General features: G+C 42.2%; 1 protein-coding gene across 6 annotated transcripts in view; it reads right to left on the minus strand.

Annotated features, from left to right (window-relative positions):
• The window catches only part of TTC7A (tetratricopeptide repeat domain 7A), a 307,984-nt gene that overhangs the window by 273,765 nt on the left and 17,388 nt on the right, over positions 1 to 16,831 (minus strand). For 4 of the 6 annotated variants that reach the window (XM_050951817.1, XM_050951815.1, XM_050951813.1 and 1 more), the window contains 2 exons: positions 12,415 to 12,578; positions 10,631 to 10,799 (listed from right to left, as the gene is read on the minus strand). In XM_050951817.1, the coding sequence (XP_050807774.1) occupies positions 10,631 to 10,799; positions 12,415 to 12,489 (244 nt within the window). In that variant the 5' untranslated portion in view covers positions 12,490 to 12,578. Of the gene's footprint in view, positions 1 to 9,047; positions 9,069 to 9,554; positions 9,615 to 10,630; positions 10,800 to 12,414; positions 12,579 to 16,831 lie in introns of those variants that run through there. The other 2 variants (XM_050951818.1, XM_050951819.1) reach the window with 2 other exon arrangements.

Raw genomic sequence — 16,831 nt, forward strand, 5'->3', positions numbered from 1 at the left:
TTTCCCTGCATGTTCATCCATTAATGGCTATGGCAGTCCTGCCGGAGTTAGAGCAGCCTGCATGCTGTTCTAACGCAGAACAGAGGGAATGGCAATACAGTGCAGCCCCAGAAACAGGGAAGCACACAGGAGAAAAGTAAGATGCCTTTACATCCCATCCCCGGACCTGCATCTAGTGCATTTTGACCACAGGTGAGGAACTCCCACAACTAAGTATTAAAGGCAAACTGAAAGCTTTGTTTATGTCTTATTCTGGTCCAGGAACCAGGGTTCTGTCATTCTCCTGCAGCAGTTTATTATGGCTCTGACAACAGCAAGGGACTGGGAGGCAGGGGATAGAGGGTCTATTCTTGACTCTGCCACTGATTCCCTATCGCCTTGGGCAAGTCTCTTAGACTCCCTGTGCCTTGGTTTCCCTATCTATAAAACGAGTCTAATGATACTTATGTTCCTTTGTAAAGCACTTGAAGATGTCAGATCAAAAAGCTATATTCATGCTAAGTATCACTGTCATCATTAACAGCGGCACAGTGCAGGGAGCTGCACTGTTCACAATGCTTCAAGAGTCAGTGACACTTACTAGAAGCAATGTCCCTTATTTTTTTATCTCTGTACAACAAGATAGGGAGTTGCTGAGTGCTGCAAAAAGCAGCAAGGAGGACCCCTGGCAAAGGTAGGTGAGTACTGCTTATTAGCTATTAATAATAAGAGATGATGATGATGATGATAATGATAATAAATAAATAAATAATAATAATAATAATGGGAGGAGAGGTGGACCGAGGGTGGTAAGAATACAGTTCCTTATTTTTGAAATACAACGTTAGCAACTCTAGGAAAAGTGATCTATTAACTCAAGCAACTGATTTTCATAACTAAACACACTTTAACACAAAAGAGATCATTGGAAAGTTTACTCTTATTAGGGATGTGGGGTTTTAAATTATCTGAGGTTTGTTCATTTTAAGAGCATTTCAGTTTCCCTTTAAGTGTAGGCCACAATAGGAACTGGAATCTAGATATGTTGAGAGTCCTGCCTAGATTTTACAAGTCAAGGCCGAGAACCTGCTCTGAAAGTTTCCCTACAAATGCATTTATCCACAAGACAAGACAGGAATCCATGCAGATCCGCTCCAGCTAGTACACTCAGGAGACATCTGTTGTAAAGTTACATTGCAAACTGACATTTACTTGCTTGTTTTGACTGGGGCCTGGCCTACACTACATAGTTAGGTCGACATAAGGCAGATTACCTTGACCTAATTAGGTCAGTGTCTAAATGACAGCTTTGTCCTGCCAATATAGGCGCCCTACTACACCGACATAATAATTCCACTCCACAAAAGGCACAGGGCTTATGCTGGTGTAGTTAGGGCAACTCAGTGTCTGTGTGGACGCTGCTACTTACATCAACCGTTAGCTCTCCTTCAATTTCACGGCTCTGATTGACAAGAAAGGCAGGCAGCTAGAGCCCAGCTACGCCCTGCTTCCCTGGAGAGCTGGGCAGCGGGCGCCCCGCTCCCGGCTGAGAGCCAGGGCAAGAAGTCCAGATAGTTTCCCCCCTTTCCCTTCCCAGCTCCTGGCATGGAACGAGGAGCTGGGGAGGGGAGGGAGAAGGAGGGCAGCCCGCCTGGGGCCCAGGAGGCCGCCAGGCTCCCAGCAGGGAGCTGGAAGTGGAGTTGAAAGACTGGGCTCTCAGCTCCCCACACTGCCCTTCTTAGGTCAGTGGAAGCGCTCCAAGGAGCACAGTGTGGATATGCACCACTGCAGTAACTACTGCAGTGGCTGTAAATAGACCTAATATAGGCGGACTTAAGTTTTTAGTGTAGATATACCCTGGGTCTCAGAACACCAGACACAGGAAGAAAAAAAAAAAGCCAGATAGCCCAGTCCCGCTTCAAATCAGCTTTTTCCCCATCACATTATATGTTTGTTCCAAATGGAAAAAGCCAAATGTCCCTCAGCCTGATCCTTCTTCCTTCCATCATCATAATTTTGATTGCCTTAGAGCCTGCACTGCAATGTCCCACTTTGTAATAAATTCCCCAACTCAGAAATACCAGAAAGCGTCACAGAGACCAGGTGGCCGAGGTAATACTTTTTACTGGACCAATTTCATTTGGTGAACATGTAAACTCAAAAGCTTGGCTCCGAGCTCTTCTTCAGACCTGGGAAACTTAGTTAGTGTCACAGCTAAATACAAGGTGAAACATATTGTGTAGTACAAATAATTAACATATTTCAAGGGACCGTTCAAGGTGAAGGCTGTTTCCCTGCTACCCTACCTCCACCTTTCTCTCCTCTTTATGACTGTAGGGGTGTTAAAGGGCCTCTTTACTGTCCATAGTCCCTTGAAATATGTGTTAACTACTTACCCTAAGCAATCTCTTCCACCTTGTATTTAGTTGTGACACTGTTCCCCAAACTTCAAGAAGAGCTCTGTGAAGCTTAAAAGCTTGTCTCTCTCACCAACAGAAATTAGTCCAATAAAAAAATATTACCTCACCCACCTTCTCTCTCTAATTTCCTGGGGCTGTCACAGCTACAACACTACTGCACAGAGAATGCATCATGTCAGTTCCAACTTAAGTTACATGCAACAATGCTAGTAACAGATAATGGCCTTGTCTACCCTGCAGAGTTTTTTCGTGAAAAGGCAGCTTTCGGTGACAAAACAGAGGTGTGCACACTGCAATGCCACTTTTGCCAAAACTCCTCAATTTCAGCGACAAAATAAAACCACTTCAATGAAAGAGACAGGACTTTTTACGCAAAACTTTTGCTGCCAAAGTGCCATGTAGACACCATGCTTGATTTTATTGCTGTAATTGGCCTCCAGAAGGTGTCCCGTAATGCCCACCCTGACCGCTCTGGTCAGCAGTTCCAACTCCACTGCTCCACAGGCAAGCAACTGTCCGCCTCTCCTCCCTGAAAGCCCTGGGATTTTGGAAATTCCACTTTGTTTGCTCAGCATGGAGAGCTCACATCACATCTCCCCAGCTGACAATGGTGGCTCAAGGCAGAAAATCCTCTCCTGCTTAGATCAATGTGAAACTGCTGGTTCTGCTCAGAATCTGGGGAGAGGAGGCTGTGCAGTCCTCCCAGCTGCGCTCTAGCCATAGAAATTTTGATGCCTACTGGCAGATTTCTCAAAGCTTGTGAGAAAAAGGCTATGATCAGGACATGCTGCAGTGCAGAAAAAAGATCAAGGAGCTAAGGCAGGCGTACCAGAAGGCAAGGGAGGCAAACTGTCACCCCAGTGCTGTCCTAGACCTGCCGTTTTCATAAGGAGTTGGACACTATCCTCGACGGCAACCCCACCTCCACCACCAAGAGCTCCACGGATACTTCAGCAGGGCTGGAGCCGGCAGAAAGTGGACCAAACCCAGAGGACTAAATCATTGATTAAGAGGTGGAGGCAGACAATGATGTACAGCCCACAGCAGGGTCACCTGGTGGTGCGTCCAGTCAGGAGCTGTTCTCCACTCTGGAGGTGTCCAGCCAGTCTTAGCAGTCACACTTTGGCAAGCAAGAAGCAGGAGAGGAGACCCGTGGTAAGTGGTTCTGCTTTGCAAAGTACAGAGGTGGGTTGAGGCCATAGAAATGTAGAAGGCTGGCTGTGTTTCTATGTGCTGGGCATTTTCCCGTGCAGCTAAGCATTTTGGCAGAACAGGGTGTTGATGCACACCGAGATTTCATGGCAATCCTCCAGAGATCTCTAGGAAACTTTCCTGGACGTACTCGCCAATCCTCTGCCAAAGGTTCCTTGGCAGAGCTGCTTTGTTCCTTTCTCCATTGAAGGAAACTTTCCCGCACCATTCTGCAATCACTTGTGCAGGGACCAAAACAGCACACAGGCGGGAAGCATAGGGATTGGGATAGAAGCCACAAGGGTGTAGTAGATGCCCCATTGCTTCCTTGCTTACTATCAGGAATGAGATATCTGCTACAATGACCCATCGTCTGTGGAAAAGGGTAGGAAAATTTAGAATATTGTCCCTTGACCCTTTCATACTGTTTTTCCCCCAGTTTAGAATGCCCTCCGCCGCAGAGTAAACTCACCATGCTTGGAGTGTTCCCTGGCATGTGTGCTTGTCAAGGGTCAGTGAGAAAGTGACTGGTATGTTAGTAGAGCTGTATTTTACTATACTGTTTCAGTGCTGTGCGTGTACTTAACAATCATGCATCTGTGTATCGTTCCTTGTGCTTCTGCAGATGTGCCCTTTAGAGGTACACCCTACACACCATCGGAGCACCTCCACCTGATAAGAAAGTGACCAAGACGGAGAAAGGAAGATGTGTTCCAAGAGGTCATGCAATGCTCAGATGCAGAAAACAGGGAACGCAGGCAATGGAGGAAAATCAAGCTAGGACAGAATAGAAAATGAGACCTACTCTAGGGATGCAACGGAGAGGATGATTAAAGTTATGGAGAAGCAAACTGACATCCTACAATCCCTCATAACCCTCCAGAGTAAACAGATGCATGCATTCACCCAAGAGTTCTGAAAGAACTCAAACGTGAAGTTGCAGAACTATTAACTAAGGTTTGTAACCTGTCCTTTAAATCGGCTTCTGTACCCAATAACTGGAAGCTAGCTGCTGTAACGCCAATATTTAAAAAGGGCTCTAGAGGTGATCCCGGAAATTACAGACCGGTAAGTCTAATGCCGGTACCGGGCAAATTAGTCGAAACAATAGTTAAGAATAAAATTGTCAGACACATAGAAAAACAAACTGTTGAGCAACAGTCAACATGGTTTCTGTAAAGGGAAATTGTGTCTTACTAATCTATTAGAGTTCTTTGAAGGGGTCAACAAACATGTGGACAAGGGGAATCCAGTGTACATAGTGTACTTAGATTTCCAGAAAGCCTTTGACAAGGTCCCTCACTAAAGGCTCTTATGTAAATTAAGCTGTCATGGGATAAAATGGAAGGTCCTTTCATGGAAGAGAACTAGTTAAAAGACAGGGAACAAGGGAAGCAATTAATGGTAAATTCTTAGAATGGAGAGGGGTAACTAGTGGTGTTCCCCAAGGGTTAGTCCTCGGACCAATCCTATTCAACTTATTCATAAATGATCTGGAGAAAGCGGTAAACAGTGAGGTGGCAAAGTTTGCAGATGGTACTAAACTGCTCAAGACAGTGAAGACCAAAGCAGACTGTGAAGAACTTCAAAAAGATCTCACAAAACTAAATGATTGGGCAACAAAATGGCAAATGAAATTTAATGTGGATAAATGTCAAGTAATGCACATTGGAAAAAATAACCCCAACTATACAATATGAAGGGGGCTAATTTAGCTAGAACGAGTCAGGAAAAAGATGTTGGAGTCATCGTGGATAGTTCTCTGAAGATGTCCACGTAGTGTGCAGAGGCAGTCTAAAAAGCAAACGGGATGTTAGGAATCATTAAAAAGGGGATAGAGAATAAGACTGAGAATATATTATTGCCCTTATATAAATCCATGGTACGCCCACATCTCAAATACTGCGTACACATGTGGTCTCCTCATCTCAAAAAAGATATACTGGCACTAGAAAAGGTTCAGAAAATGGCAATTAAAATGATTAGGGGTTTGGAGAGGGTCCCATATGAGGAAAGATTAAAGAGGCTAGGACTTTTCAGCTTGGAAAAGAGGCGACTAAGGGGGGATATGATAGAGGTATATAAAATCATGAGTGATGTGGAGAAAGTGGATAAGGAAAAGCTATTTACTTATTCCAATAACACAAGAACTAGGGGTCACCAAATGAAATTAATAGGCTTAAAACAAATATAAGGAAGTTCTTCTTCACACAGCACACAGTCAACTTGTGGAACTCCTTGTCTGAGGAGGTTGTGAAGGCTAGGACTATAACAGCATTTAAAAGGAAACTGGATACATTCATGGTGGTTAAGTCCATAAATGGCTATTAGCCAGGATGGGTAAGGAATGGTGTCCCTAGCCTCTGTTTGTCAGAGGATGGAGATGGATGGCAGGAGAGAGATCACTTGAGCATTGCCTGTTAGGTTTACTCGCTCTGGGGCACTTGGCACTGGCCACTGTCAGTAGACAGGATACTGGGCTAGATGAACCTTTGGTCTGATCCGGTACGGCCGTTCTTATGCCTGCTCTCCTCTTCAGCATATTCAGAACTCTTTCCCATGCTTTCCCAAACGCCATCCACAAACTGCTTTCCCCTGTCTGGGACTTCTCGCTTTCCCATTCACTCCACCCCCACAGACACCTTTTCAAATGAGAGCTGGACTTGCGCACAGTTCTGAAAGTCAGCCCTCCCTGGTACCTCCTCTCTCACTAGCAATTTTGTGTGTGTGCGTGTGTGTGGCGTAGTTTTTTGTGCAATAAAAGCAAAGTTTTTTGAATGATAAGAACTCTATTTGTTTCCAGCAAACTGTGATAGCACATGGCAGCAAAAACAAGCAAGCAGTTAAATCATTTGCTTACACTGAATCCCAGGCCATAAAAATCACAAGTGCTCCCTAGCAAAACTCGATTTCATTAAGCATTGTAGTCCAGAGCATAGACACATACATTACTGATTCTCATCTTCAAAGTGTTGCCTCAAAGCTTCCCAGATCTGAATTGCTCCCCACTGTGTCCTCTCATAGCCCTGGTATCTGGCTGCTCAAAAGCCACAGCCAGGTGTTCTGCCTCAGCAGTCCACCCGAGCAAACTTTTCACCCATGTCTTCACAAATATTGAGTAACGTGCAACATACAGCAACAACCATGGGAATATTATCCTCTTTAAAGTCTAACCTGCCGTAAAGGCATCACAAGCACGCCTTTCATCTACCAAACGTGCATTTCAAGGATATCCCACACCTATTCAACCTATTGTTGAACCCTCCTTAGTGCTATCTAAGTTTCCTGTGTAAGGCTTCATAAGGGGTATGCCAGGTCTTCCAGGATCACTATGTGCATTTCAACATCCCCTACTGTAATCTTTTGGTCTGGAAAGATAGCCCATGCTTGCAGCATTCTGTATAGGCTAGTGTTCCTACTTATACATGTGTCATCACCTTTTCAGACCATCCCACACTGATGTCAGTGAAAGGACTGCAGTGGTCCACAAGCGCCTGCAACACCATGGAGAAGTACTCCATCACAAGGTAGTCCAGTGCCAAAATTGGAACATGCGTGCCATCTGTCACCCCTCCACAGTTAGTGAAACCCATTTCTGCAAAGCCATCGGCTATTTCACATACTTTACCAAGAGTCACAGTCCTTCGTAGCAGGATGCTATTAATGGCCCTGCACACTTGTGTTAACGCAGCCCCAACAGTCAACTTTCCGATGCCAAACTGATTTGTCACCAGCCAGTAGCGTTTTGGAGTTGCCAGCTTCCACACTGTGATTGCCATGCCCTTCTCCACCAAAAGGGTAGCTCTCATTTGGGCATCCCTGCATCACAGGGATGAGGCAAGCTCAGCAAACGGTTCCAAAAAGGGGGCTTTTCTCCTCCGAAAGTTCTGCAGCCACTACTCATCATCCCAGACCTGCATAATGATACCATCCCACCACTCCGGGCTAGGTTCCCGAGTCCAAAGGCAACAATCCACTTTGTGCAGCTGCTCCGTGAATGCTAAAAGGAATCAAATGTTGCTCCTATCAATGTCAGACAGCACGTCACACAACTGTGAATCCCACTGAATTCAGAACTTTACAATTAACTGCACAGCAATTCGCAATGTGTTACTGACACTTAAAAGAGCTTTTGACTGCGATGCAGGATCCATTCTTTCAGATACAGTTGGTGGGGTAAGCAGAAAACAAGGGACATTGAAAAATGCCGCAAACTGAAGATGGAAGAACCTGGACTCCTGGGATGGAAAGCAATGAATCATGGGACATTGAGCCCTGACTCATGATGCTCTGCGATCCACTCTTCCTTTCCACAAGATCCAGCAGTGGAAGGTGGAGAGCTGAACTGTGGGATAGCTACCCGCAATGTTTTGCTCTCACGGTCGATGCTACTGCCCCAAGTGTGGACACATTCTGCCAACAGAGGAAGACAGTATGAACAGGCAATAACAATTTTCTTTTAAGCGTTTTTTGATCGTCAAGAAAACTTTTAGTGAAAAAACTCTGCTGGTGTAGAACTGGCTTCGAACAATAAAAGCAGTGGTGCTGCAGGGTCATCTTTAAAATGTTATTAAAGGGTGTTTTCTTGACTGTGTAACGAGTTCTGGGTAGAGAGGGAAGGTGACTGACTGTACATTTAATGCCTCATCCAAACCTTAAAAAAAGAAAAGAAGAAGAAGAAGAAGAAGTAGAGTAGGTTCTATTCTGAAAGGAAGACTTTGTGGGTTCAGACTGATTTGGATTGTTTTCTAAACCAGTTTTCACAATAAGCAAGGACCTATGATCAGTGCTAACTGAAAATTACTTTGGACCAGATCCAATTTAAACCAGCTGAGAAGTAGTTCCAGTGAAGTTAATGGAATTAAGCCAATTAATAACCAACTGAAGATCTGGTCATTTATGTCCAGAGATTTGCAAAAGGAAGAAAAAATATCCAGTATACTTCATTTTGGAGCTACAGGTTTGTTTGTTTTTAAATAAAGGACAATTCTCCTTATTCTGCCCTGCAGAATGAGTCCATGCAGAAACTCACTGTTGTATAATTTTATGCATACTACTAAATAAATATAAGAGGGTTTCATTGCTCTGTGAGCAAGTACAAAAATACTAGTAATACAAATCATTCATCATCAGAATAATAATAGGAAGTGGGAAAGCTGTGTTTTCTCAACAAATTTAGCTGGGCTAAGTCTCGATCAGGATTCTTTTTTCTGTCCGAAATGTATGATGAAAGAACAGAACTGAATTCTGAGAGGCCTATATGCTTCTGGCTTCTAGATTAATCTCATAAATCAGAGGGGAAAATGAGAATAGTGGAAATGACGTAGCACAGGTGACATGTTTCTTTAATTTCACACACACATCAAACCAAAAGGAAAAACCATCATGAACCTTCATACTTAGAAACATGGAACATTAGCAAGAGATGAGACCTGATCCGGCAAGGCACAAACCTACCTCACCTTCCTGTGGCATCAGCAGGGGATGGGGAGTACACCACCTCACTGGCTCAGGCCCTAAAAAGCAATGCTTTTCGGTATGTTTATATGCACACATTACAATAAGATATGTAGCTAATACAAGGCCTGATCAAATGCCCATTTAAGTAAATGGAAAGACTTAATGGAGTCCAAAGGGCTTTAGATTGGGCCTTCAGTTGCTCTTGGACACACTAATACACATATCAGTAGCTTTCACCAGTCCTCCCCACTTCTCTCAACAAAAGGAATAAGTGCAAATTACAAATCAAATCAGTTACAATATGTAAAAGCTCACTACCACAGCAGACTCATCCAATGCCCACAGAAAAGAAATCCAAAGCCAGCAAAGAAGCACAACAAACAGGTTTTCAAAAAGCAGAATGCTATGACTGTGTGAGATCATGACACACATCCAAATTACTATCAGTGCTAACGGCACATTCAAACAGGGTTTGGGTTGGTTTGTTTTTTTCTTTTTACATACCAGTTGAGGATATCTGATCATCACAGAGTTCTCATTCAGCCTAACAAGCTGGCGGAAATGCTGAAAAGAGTAGAAAGCAGTAGATAGATAGCAATATTTTAGCAACATTTATAAAAGAACTGAAAGCAACTAAAGGAGAAGATTACAGAGCTTGTTTGTTTTCATCAGTCAACAGTTTTTTTCACTTTCAAAAATTACATGCAGCTTTGCTAATGGTAGGTGCTGTTTTCAATAAGGTCTCTCAAACAGATCTGGATAATTAAAACAAAATAAAGAAAAAAAGGAGAGACTGCTGTTTGTATATAGGAGATCTGATAGTATGTGGCATGCATTGCAACAATATGGTAGTCACCTTGAAAACACATATTATGTCAGTTTGCATTTTAAAACTTGGCGAGGTTGTATTAACTATTTTATGTAGGTCACTCAAAGTTTGTGCGTATATGTCGTTTCCTTCCTTGTAAAGAAAACCATATGCCCCCAATTCAGCAAAGCACTCAAACATGCACTTAATTTAAACTTTAATTGCATCGCTGAATCAGGGCCACTATTACTACAACATTCCTTACCTGCTCTAATATTTCCTAACTTCTTTTTGTAAGTCAGTCAAGTTTACAAGGTATGGACTAAGATTCTATAATATCTATGAGATGTATATTTTAAACTAGATAGGCATTACTGGTGGAATTTTAAAAAAAGTGTTCAGCATATCTTAACTCTGCTGCCACTAAAACAAGGATTCTCAAACTGGGGGTCAGGACCCCTCAGGGGGTTGCAAGGTCATTACATAGGAGGTCGCGAGCCATAAACCTCCACTCCAAAACCTGCTTGCCTCCAGCATATATATTGGAGTTAAATATATTAAACAGTGTGTTTAATTCATTGGGGGGGTCGCACTCAGAAGTTTGCGATGTGAAAGGGGTCACCAGTACAAAAGTTTGAGACCCATTGCACTAAAATGAGTGGCAAGACTCCCTCTGACTTAAGTGGGAGCAGAGAGTGGCCAGTGCTGAGCGCTTCTGAAAATCCCAGCCTAAATATGTAACTACTTCTAAGATATATTTACAGCCTATTACCTTTGATAACAAATGCTTCAGTCACCAGGCGCAGATGGTACAAAGGTTCATTTTCTATGGAGAGGTCATCAATTCTTGCTCTGGCATACATGCTGACTGCATCCCTGTAGGATCCCTCCACATAATGGAGCTTCCCAAGGATCAACACTGCTTCAGTCATATATTTAGGCTGGAAAAATAAAGATTTTTCTGTGGTGAGATATGTGGTGAGCAAAAGAACATTACCTCAGAGAAAACTGTGCTAGACATAAAGCAAAAAAATCAAGAAAATCTGTTAGGAATGGTCTAGGTATATTTGGTCCCGTCTCAGCACAGGGGGCTGGCCCTCATGACCTCTCGAGGTCCCTTTCAGCACTACATTTCTAGTCTCAATACTGCTGGCTTCCCCTGCAGTTAACTCTCAAAAGCTAGGCATGGAACACAGTTGGCAGGCAAAGACTCCAGTCTTAGGTTCATGCTTTTAAGTTTGAGATCAGTGGGTAATAAAGTGTCAAAAACTGCTCTGAAGCCCTGTTCTGGAACCTAGAACATAGGGGCACCAGAGTTGATACCCTCACATGGATCTGGTAGAGCTATTCTATTGCACTAGCAGTTGTGGACAGCATATAGAACTGGGACAGTGTCACTGATTTTACACAGGATTTGTTTCTATTTTTCCTAGCGGGGCACTGCTCCACCTGCCCTGTGGCATGCCCACTACAGCGATACTACCAGTGATTCCTAATGAGTCCCAAATGAAGTTTCCTCTTTTCAAATTTAAGAACTGAAATCCATTTCCAGCCTTCTTTCCTTACCCCAGCTGGCAGGACACAGGGAAGAGTGGAGCCCCAGAGTCACAGTAACTCTGTGCTTCCTGCAGCCCCCCGGGCAGACAGGGCCAGGGATATGCATGCCTGATGGGGGAATGAGAGGAGCTAATTTGTTTATGCTCCTCACTCCCCAAGCAGCTCTGGACCACAGGGAATGCAGGGCCCCTCTGTACCCCACTACAGTGCGCACATACTAACAATAAGGACAGGCAAGTCTAATACACAGTCAGTTTATGTGGCCTATTGGAAATTTAAGTGCCCTGCAAAAGAACAGTAATTGGTTTGTGACCTCCATTGTGTCTCTGATGTATAAACAAGGCCCAGAAGGTCTGAGGGTTTTGTTTCTTTGTTTTGTTTTTAACTTCTTCAGTTTTAACACTGAAATTTAAGTCTTGTCTCCCCATTTTCCTCAGAAAGGTTCTGTGGACTAACAGAGAACTAACAGGATGATGACGTTGCAAGTGCCAAGGCAGTGAAACCTAAATAACTAATAAGAGGGAAAGCACCAGTCACTTTTGAAAACCTTTGCCCAAGTACCTAAAAATACATTGAAATAAATGCAAAATGAGGGCCTTCTGCAACATTCACAAAATCAGGCCCTTAAATAGACTGTAACAAGTCCAGGATTTCAGACTAGTGTTATTTTCAATCCTTCAAAGCAAGTTACATAAGCATGATGTGTCCAATAATGTAGCAAATTCCTACACTTTCAGCCAACTCGTTTCAAATGATTGCCAGAAACATTTTTATGTGTATCAGTAAATGACCGCATCATTTACTTTAGTACTCCTAAAAAGGGATTCTTCCAACTGAAGATACCGCAAAGAGATAATGAATGGTACATTAACGACATTATTAAGGAGCACAGAACAGGTGGCCACAGATAAATGATGCAGATGTTTTATATTTCTGTCTAAAAACTATATCACAGTAGCATCAACATGATAACAATTTGCACCTACTGAGAATACTTACTAGTAATTTTCCTCTGTTTAGAATACCAGTCAAATACTTTTTGGCTTCACTCATTTTTGGCTCATTCTTTTCCATTAATGGAATGGAGTCCTTTATTTTGGCTAGGTTTTCCTTTAAACACTGCTCCAGAAGGGCCTCTGCGAGCAGCAGATTCCCATAGTCCACTGAAAGAGACAGATGAAGGAATAAGAGAAGTCACATAATGCTGTATTCTCATCTATTTTAGGATAGAAAAACAAACAGAGAATCTTGTCCAACTATATAATATTCCCCCTTATCTAAGAAGTTCAAATGTAAGTACAAGAAGACGATATATTCTTCTGCTTATTGGAAATGTTAGTTTCCTACCAAAAAAAGAAGAGAGGGGAAAAAGGCAAAAAAAAAATTCCACTTTCATCTGAAGATATCGTTATAAGTGTGGGCATTTACTTTGGTAGCAGACATCACTGTATTGCCATCACTAATTCAGCTGTTCAAAATTTCCACTGTGAACCCCTGTTTTCAAGAGCTAATAAATTTAGGTCAAAATTCAGCTTAACATCTAAAAATATGCTTAACTTTACATATGTATAAGCATGTATTATATGTGTAAGTGCTTTGCTAAATCTGGACGTTGTCTGTAGAAAATTGGTTGAGATCTGTATGCCAAGTTTCAGATATGTAAAAAAAAAAAAAATTGTAAACCTAAAATAAAAACAAAAACAAAAACAAAAAACCCCCACCAAATCCCACAGTTAAACTAAAGACAAGTTTGGAGCTTGATTCTACAAAATAATTAGGGCAAGCATAACTCTTATTACCACATGTAAGATCCCATCCTATGAAGAGTTACACACATGAATAATTTACAAATAGTCTTAGTAGCTTCATTCAGCGTGACTGTTCATATGCGTCAAGTGTTTCACATGCCACAGTGTTTGCAGAATAAAGAAATCATTGAGATTACTCACAGAAGTAAATGTTAATGTTAGTAAGAACATGTTAATATTTAAGGGTCAAGCCTTTAAATCAAAGGTCCAAGCCTGCAATTGCACGTGCACTTAAAATTCCAAATCTGGGGAATTTTCAATGCACAGAGAATGCAGGAAGAATGTTTTTTAATTGTTAATTAATATTTGCAAGACAATTCTTAAACACTAATAGTATTACAGATATGATATTTTTGTTACACAGAAAAATAGTTAGAAAGCAATCTGGCATTAATGCCGAGTTTTCTTGGGTGTTTTGTTTTGTTTTGTTTTGTTTTGTTTTTTTACAAAGCACATTCAGTTGCTTTCTTAATTTGTGAATGTATTTACTGCATCTGCAAATGGTCAATTAGAGACACAACTGCCCATTTGTGAACGCACAATTATCTAATTTATTTGAACAATCACAGTAAATACTTTTATGTATTAAGGTCGCAATTGCATCCACATTTTTAATAAATAGGTCCTAATAATCAGAGTGACTTAGCATGCTCACACATTATATTTTGTCCTGCTGTGTAATAAGACTTCACATCACTACACATTGTCATTTTACATTCAGTGAAGTCAATACAGCACTTTATAAAACCACAGAAATATATAAACAAACAAAAAATACACAGTAAATAAAATTATATATATATATACACACACGGTACTTGTAAGCAAAAACTGCCACAGTATTTTACAAAAATTCCATCCTGACACTGTAGTTTATAAAAACACTACAGAGGCATGATATCAGAATTTTTTTCTTTACAGAACCTTTTTCACACTGCAGGGACACTCCCTTGTTACCATATGACCGTTGAAAATGCTGTACCTCTGGCACTCATTAATTCTTTAGTCAGAGAAATGAAACTAGAGATTTTCTCTTTCATAACTACCAAGTGACAATGACTCAGCAAGCAACAGTTTTTAAACTGATAAAACTTGACATTATCCCTTTAAGTAAAAAATAATACATTAAGAAACAATCTTACCACTGATTCTGGCCCTGACACCTGCAATCAGAGCCGCACGGTGAACCCTTGTGCCTGTGCAAAAGCCCCAGTGAAATCAGTGCAGCTCCACATAGGTACAAAGGCCCGCACCATAGATTGAACTGCGGGCCTGGAGCCTGTAGTCTTACTAATTCTACATCCGAACAAAATATATTTGTAAAGAGTTGCAGCTGTGAAAACAAGCCCAAATACATCAAACAATTTCCCTGCTCAAAAAGGCACTGCCTTTGAAGAACTCTATGGCCCCATCCTGCAAACACTTTTGCATGCGATCAACTTTACTCACACAAATAGTCCCATCAACTTCAATAGTGGTACCAGTACACTCACATGAATTAAGTCACAGGATCAGGTCCTTTTCATTTTGTTTCTTAAAAGTAATTTTTAGCAAGAGAGTCCATATCATTTACTTATCTTTACAAATTCCAAAATCTTTGTCTATTATGGTGTTAATAAGGTAGCCCAGCACTCCACCCATGAACAATTTTATAACAAAGCAGTGTGTCCTGCCAATGGGATGAAAACATTGGCAGAAAATAGATAATAAAAATGTATCAGCTATTTATAACTTACACTACCTTGAATGCTTTGGTTTGGGTGGAGGGTATTAGTACATCATAACAACATATGATACATTTAAATAAGAGAGCATCCTCTACAAACATATGAAATAAAATGATCTAAGAGGTCCGGAAAAGAGGGAGAAAAATACAACGTCCACAATGGTCACACTTTCATATATTTTTTTTCAGATGTGGTAGAATGAGCTGGATTTCAGGGGTCGAGTCCTCCACAGTTTAGATCTCGTCACAACAGAGACTAGGGCAACTATCTATTTAAGAATAGACGGCAGGCAGTATCTGAGCCCAGATAACTAGCAGGCTGAGGATCGAGGAAGAGATCTCAGATATACAGATTGTGTCTTAACTCTTACAATGTTGGTATCAAAGAACAATGAGCATAAAAATCACTCTGGCCCCGAACTTGCAAACACACACACACCGGGGTGGGGTGAGGCGGCAGGAGGTGAGTGACGAGCTAGCAGCAGGGTGAAGAGGTAGGCAGGGGGGTCTGGCTATGAGCGGGAGAGTGAAGAGGTGAGCGATGAGCCACCAGCGAGCCGGGAGTTCTCGTGGCGGGCAGGGGGGTGTCTCTGGCTGGGGAGTGAGGAGGCAAGCGGCGGGCAGGGGGTGAGGAGAGACACAGGAGGCGAGCGGCGGGTGAGGGGGTTAGGAGGTGAGAGACGAGCGCATAGACAGCGGATGGAGCTCCACTTTGGGGAAGCTAGCCCCCCAACTGCACCCCTTCTGCCTGCGCTCCCGCCTCCAGCAGCTGGAGTCCCGAGACCCCATGCGCCTGTAGCCACAAGCCCCCCACCTGGAGAAGCCCTGAACACCCCTCTCCCTATGGCTGGAGGAGCCCTGAGCAGGCCGAAGCCCTGAGTGTCCCCGCCCACTTGTCCAGAGGAGCTCCATGCTGGCCGAAGCCCTGAGTCCCCTGACCTGCCCAGAGGAGCTCTGGGCCAGCCGCAGCCATGCCTCCTGTCCCCTCCCCTCCCCAGATCCAAGCTACCCAGATATGTTTTTCATTATTATCTGGACTTCTACTATGTAAAAGCATTTTTAAATTTACTTCAGAATTGTTATACAGACATTTACCAAAAAAGCCACAAGAAACAATAATTAAAAAGACAAGAATGTGCAAAGCACCATATTTTTATTTCTATTGTGTTAGGTCCAGTAAATAGAGATAACTGTGCATAATTTTTATTACTGAGTCTGCAAAAAAAAAAAACCCAAACCTTATATAAATGAATTACAATGATTTGATATATATATGTGCATATTACTTTATTAACTTTAGGAAAAAACTTAATAATTTTAGAAAAAAGTGTAAGTGCGGCCAGTAAAAACTTTGTTGCGAGAACCCCTGGTCTAAAGTGTGGCCAAGATAGACATAGCCACACAATCTTTCCAAATGCTAGAGAGCAGTTTGCAGATGAGTTCATTCTGGATCTTTTCTAAGGTTCTGAGTGGGCAAATCTTAACAGGATGTGTGTTCAAACAAAATGAATCATCCTAGCTGTCACTGGTCTCCTCCCCACTCAGATATGCAGCATGAAAAAAGAAGGGGGCAAATCTATAATTTACAAGGTATATGCTTGCTGAGTTAGAACCGTAAAACCAATTTCTGCCCTGAGCTATACCACTGAAAGCCTGCTAATTCCATCAGCGGGACATAGGAATAAATGAGTGCTGAATTTTGCCATGAGTTTTGTTTACTTTTTTTTAATTATTATTTCCCTTAAGATTGCAGACTAGTCTTTTTCTTGAAGGTTCACATTTTGGGTCTCTGTGCTCCTCCTGTTGTCAAGTACCAGGACCAGCATTACATAGACATGTGAATCATTGTAATTGCATGACTACATACACAGTCACTCACTCT

This window comes from Gopherus flavomarginatus, chromosome 4, assembly GCF_025201925.1.
Source record: "Gopherus flavomarginatus isolate rGopFla2 chromosome 4, rGopFla2.mat.asm, whole genome shotgun sequence".
NCBI classification, from domain to species: Eukaryota; Metazoa; Chordata; order Testudines; family Testudinidae; genus Gopherus; species Gopherus flavomarginatus.